This window comes from Dromiciops gliroides, chromosome 2 (genome assembly GCF_019393635.1).
Source record: "Dromiciops gliroides isolate mDroGli1 chromosome 2, mDroGli1.pri, whole genome shotgun sequence".
In the NCBI taxonomy this organism is placed as follows: domain Eukaryota; kingdom Metazoa; phylum Chordata; class Mammalia; order Microbiotheria; family Microbiotheriidae; genus Dromiciops; species Dromiciops gliroides.
Window position 1 is genome coordinate 264,643,765 of NC_057862.1, and position 1,391 is coordinate 264,645,155.

The window sequence follows — 1,391 nt, forward strand, 5'->3', positions numbered from 1 at the left end:
TTTGTTGAAGATCAAAAATGACAAAGGTGCCTTCCTAATTAGAAATGTCATTGGGAAAAGCTAGGAAAATATCAGGTACATAGAAAACTATTGAGTATTCCCTTGGTATTGAGTGTAGATTGGCGTGATGGAGAAGGATAGACACTGAGTCCTTACTCAGTATACGGATTCTCAGTTTCACTAACCTAGCCCAGGTTCTAAAAAGAACCAATTCTGTGGGAAGCTTCTCTCTGCAGCTCAGGGAGGGGACTCATCACAGTGGGAGATAGTTGCTCTTCCGCACACTAAACATAGAAAGATATGCAAGATATGCAAATTGGGCTCCTCCCTCTAGAGATGAAAACCAGCAAAAACCTGTGTCTGAAGCTCTGGAAAGGAGTTTTTCCTTTCTCTCCTAAGGACTGACATTATACAGCCTGAACAATGGGATTAGGACTGAATGCAATTTTCATTCTGACTATTTTACAAGGTAGTTTTGTTTTTTAACCAAGGAAACATTCTTTGAAATGAAGTACTTCTGTGACTATTGTCTTTAATGATTATTTTCAGGTGTCCATTGTGATGTTCAGCTGGTAGAGTCTGGGGGTGATGTGAAACAGCCTGGAGCATCTCTTCGCCTTTCCTGCAAAGCTTCTGGATTCACTTTTAGCAGCTATGGCATGCACTGGGTCCGCCAGGCTCCAGGGAAGGGGCTAGAATGGGTGTCAGTCATTTGGTCTGATGGCAGTACATACTATGCAGACTCTGTGAAAGGTCGATTCACCATCTCCAGAGACAACAGCAACAACATGCTGCACCTGCAAATGAATTCCCTTAAAACTGAGGATACAGCCATGTATTACTGTGCAGGAGACACAGTGAGAGAAAGGAGCATGATACCAGACATAAACCTTCTCATCCAGAGAGGCCATGGTGCCCAAATCTGTTACTTAAGTCATTGGACCCACATTCTTGTGGACAGCTATTCAGACATCTCCCTGGTGCTTTCTTCACTTTCTCATCTCATTTCCTGGTAATCCTGCTGAAAAGAGTGGAAGACAAAAGAAAAATGGCTCCATCTTAGTATGCCATTTTATGAGGACTAAAGGGAACCAAATTCCAAAAGTTAAGGTCAGGGTTCTAGCAGAATCTAAGAATTGGAATAATGCCCTGAAGGAAATGGATTCAGATGAGGAATGGAAGGCAGTGTCTGAGTCTGAGGGGGAGATAGAGGACATGGACCTTTGCCATCATACCAAGTTAGACTGGTGTTTAAAAAAAGACAGATAAAGCAGAGAATGGTGGGGAATGACCAATGTCCACTACTCCTGACATAATATGTTATTATGGGTCTTCAAAACTATATACTGGGAGAGTTAATAGATTTGGTAGCCAAATTTCATCAGAAAACA

The 1,391-nt window shown here is 42.1% G+C and overlaps 1 gene segment (V, D, J or C); it reads left to right on the plus strand.

Moving 5' to 3' along the window:
- Positions 1–375: 375 nt before the first annotated feature.
- LOC122738696 lies at positions 376–1,016 on the plus strand. The segment is given in 2 exon segments: positions 376–469; positions 550–1,016. Coding segments are annotated over 2 exon segments (513 nt in total).
- Positions 1,017–1,391: the final 375 nt, after the last annotated feature.